At 39.3% G+C, this 3,532-nt stretch overlaps 1 protein-coding gene across 1 annotated transcript in view; it reads right to left on the reverse strand.

Annotated features, from left to right (window-relative positions):
* Window positions 1-333: 333 nt before the first annotated feature.
* LOC101857089 overlaps window positions 334-3,532 on the reverse strand; it is a 6,875-nt gene continuing 3,676 nt past the window's right edge. Inside the window, exons 2-3 of the mRNA XM_005091525.3 lie at window positions 2,010-2,782; window positions 334-914 (exon numbers count right to left, since the gene is read on the reverse strand). Of these exons, the coding sequence (XP_005091582.1) occupies window positions 728-914; window positions 2,010-2,500 (678 nt within the window). The 5' untranslated portion in view covers window positions 2,501-2,782 and the 3' untranslated portion in view covers window positions 334-727. The remainder of the gene's footprint in view (window positions 915-2,009; window positions 2,783-3,532) is intronic.

Raw genomic sequence — 3,532 nt, forward strand, 5'->3', positions numbered from 1 at the left:
ATTAAAATAAATAGAGTCTACCAATATAATATACACAATGTGGAAATAAAAATGAGGGGAAAAAGAACCTGGACGTTGATGGTATTAAAAAACAAACAAACAAACAAACTCTTGACATACGTGTGGGTTGTCGGGATAATAAAACGAAATGCAAAATAAACGAGCAAACTGAGACAAAAAGTAGACAAGAGTATAAAAATTGGCACAAATGTGTATCATTAGTCATAGGTTTCCCCCGTTGTATATTATATCATATGGAAATTTGGTAATTTATTTTATAAAATACCATACAGCAATTTGGTGGGTATTATTTTATTGTTGTCATTTATTTTATTTTATTCTAAAATTATCTTAGAGGGTAACACCATCTATCAGTACCTATGGTATATTCTTTTCCTTCTATTCCTTCCATATACATAGCAAGAGTCTAAGTAATGCAATTTACGTCCGTGTAGCAGTGTGCATACATTGTATTTGTTTTCCTATTTCTCCCAGAAACACGCTTAAAGGATAAGTAACTCGAAGTTCTATGTCTGTAAAGCTGTGTTCATATTTATTGTCCTATTTCTGCAAGATACGCGGTTACAACATAAGTAATTAAATATAATCTTCTACGTTTATGCGGTGAGCATTGTTGTTTTCTAATTTTTTTTGCAACCTGCCCGGCTGCAACATTGGTAATACAATAATAAATAATCATCTTTTTAGTTAAGCTGCTTGCACGTTATTACGCTGTGCGACTGGAAGCACAGATGCAGAGTGCCGTAAATTTTTCCTCACTCTTCTTCATGACCGCCAGTCCATCCTGGCAAGCTACACGTCGGTAGATGGTGACCGGACGTCGGACTTCCTGGCAGCCCATGGACGAGGCGTGCTGGCAGCACCTGCAGAGACAGCGTGCCTCCAGGATGTATCTGAGGGAGAGATGGGAGGAGAAAAGTATGGTGAGATGAGAGGTGAAATAAGCTGAGATGGTAGGTGAATTAAGGTGAGATGGTAGGTGAAATAAGCTGAGATGGGAGGTGAATTAAGGTGAGATGGTAGGTGAAATAAGCTGAGATGGGGGGTAAAATAAGGTGAGTTGATAAGTGAAATGAGGTGATTCCATCGCCCACAAGTGGGTGATTTGGTAATTCTCGTAGGGTGGAGGGGATCACCCGAGTAGAGAGACAGAGAGAGAGACAGAGAGATCACCCGAGTAGGAGGGACAGGCGTTATTTTCTACGCCATTTAGAAATACTTAATAAAACGGCAAACAAGAACTGGCTTAGGTCGTTCAGTTCAAGGCGAGTTACATGGTGTAAGGTGAAAAGAAAAGAAAGAAAAGAAAACTAGGTGAACTAAGATGCTGTATGGTAAGATGGGGGAGAAATGAGGTAGAATGACAGAACATGAATTGAGTTCAGATGATGATTCTGTACGGTGTAGGGTGAGAAAAGGTTAAAGGTGGTGGGCTGAAATTATGTGAAGTGATGTGAAAGAGAGCAGGCTCAGGTGAGATGATGTGATGTTAGGTGACGTAAGGTGTTGTTGGGTTAAGGTCAAATTGAATCTGGACAGGTGAGATCGTGTTATTAGTTAAGAGAATGGTGTTAGATGAGATGACACAGAATGATCTGATGTAAGATGAAATAAAGAGAGGTAAGATTGTGTGGGCTGCGATCGGATTAAATGAGATGAGGTGAAGTGAGGCAAATTTGGCTGAAGTAAGTATATTCTCAAGATAACAATTTCAAGCCTCCAGAATAAAACAATAGGAATAAATATATACATGAATAAATAAATGAATACAGAAAGAAAGAAAGTTCGAAAGAAAGAAAGAAACAAGAAAAGAAAGGAAGAAAGAAAGTTTGAAGATAAGGAAAAAAAAAGAAAAAGCAAGAAAGTAAGAAAGCCCAAAAAATAACAAAATGGGGAAAAATAGACATTTCAAAAACAGAGCCGAAAAGCAGAGAACAACCCCCCCCCCCCCCCCTCAAAAAAAAAAAAAAACCGGTGCAAAATCACACCTGGGAAAGGCGTCCTCTCCAAAATCCTTCTCTCTCAGCACCCAGGGACAGGTGGCCCTCAGATTGTCGTTGGTATTTCTGTCTGGGTGGGTCTTGGAGGACTTGCACGTCATCTCGGACCGGTCATCTCTGAGCGGCAGGACGTGCTCCGAAGGGTTAATCGCCGATTTCAGAATGAGACTCTCGTTGAGGTAGGATTGTAGGTCGCTGATGAAAGCTGGCAACGTCGCTGGAAGTTCACAGCCACTCTGCGAGATGTCACGGGTGGCTCGGATACTCCCCGGTAGTGATGATGATGATGATGATGATGATGATGTCGCTCTGCGAACTTTACGTCCAGCCTTCAAAAGCCCAAACCACGGTGAGTGGCGTCCGCCTTTCTTTGTAGGAGGTTGACTGTGCGAACCTGAAGGTCGACTTTCGACCCCCGAGTTGATGAGGAAGATGGCGATAAGGGCAGCGACGAATGAGGACAAGATTATCGACTTCATGATGATGGTGGTGCTATTATGTTTTCCTCTTTTTCTCCCGTTGTTTCACTTTTTCTTGGTGCTAATGGCTTCCCTCTTTTTCTCCAAATGTCCTTCCAAAAGACGGTAGTTCAATCACTTTTTTTTCTTGCTAATGGCTTCCCTCTTTTTCTCCAAATGTCCTTCAAAAAGACGGTAGTTCAACTTTAATGGGCTTATTTTTTCCTTTGTTACAGATGTCTTTAAAACTTGGGAGTCTAGTACTTGGTCAATCGATGTTTGCTTGCAATTCTTTTTCTGACTCTGTAATGAGATGGAGAGAGAGAATAAACAATACATTTTCTGTTTCATTGAATATTATAGTTAATTTAATGTTTGCAGAGTGATCTTATATCGAATAGGAAAATTAGACTAAAGCTTATTTGACTGATGAATTATTCAAAAGCGACATACTATATATATCTTAGTAATGTTATTTTAATTGTTTTCGAATGAATAAATAGCACAACATTTGAATGACTCAAAATGTATATCTTCAGTAGTAGTATTAGTAGCAGAATCACATGGGTAGTTTCTTAAGGTGGTTCGGAAAAAGTACATTTCGACCCTCATTCTTTTGCATCAAGTCAGGGAGACCCAAATGTCGTCAAGCCGAGAATAAAACCCCCGAATAAACGAATTATGTCAAGTTGCTTCAGAAACAGGGTTATCTTTTATCAGCTGTTTGACACTGGAGACCTTATGTTATGCTTTCGCTACATTTTTTTGTGAAAGTTTACATCATGGGAAGCAATCCATAAGGTAAACAAAAATTTATTGTCCGGGCATATTTTATAGAGCCTGCTAAATAGAGCTATCGTTCAAAAAGAACAACGAATATGTACAAACATTCTGATTTTTTTTAGGTGGCTTTTTTTCCTTTAATAATGCCAAAATGCCACTTGGCTGTATTTTTAGAATGAACATTTTCAGCGCATGATATTGTTAACGAAAGTGCACTATTCGATTAGTTTCCTGACTGCTTTCTTAAAAGTGCAGACATCAATTGCGGGG

The sequence above is a fragment of the Aplysia californica genome, unplaced genomic scaffold, assembly GCF_000002075.1.
Source record: "Aplysia californica isolate F4 #8 unplaced genomic scaffold, AplCal3.0 scaffold00031, whole genome shotgun sequence".
Taxonomy (NCBI): Eukaryota; Metazoa; Mollusca; class Gastropoda; order Aplysiida; family Aplysiidae; genus Aplysia; species Aplysia californica.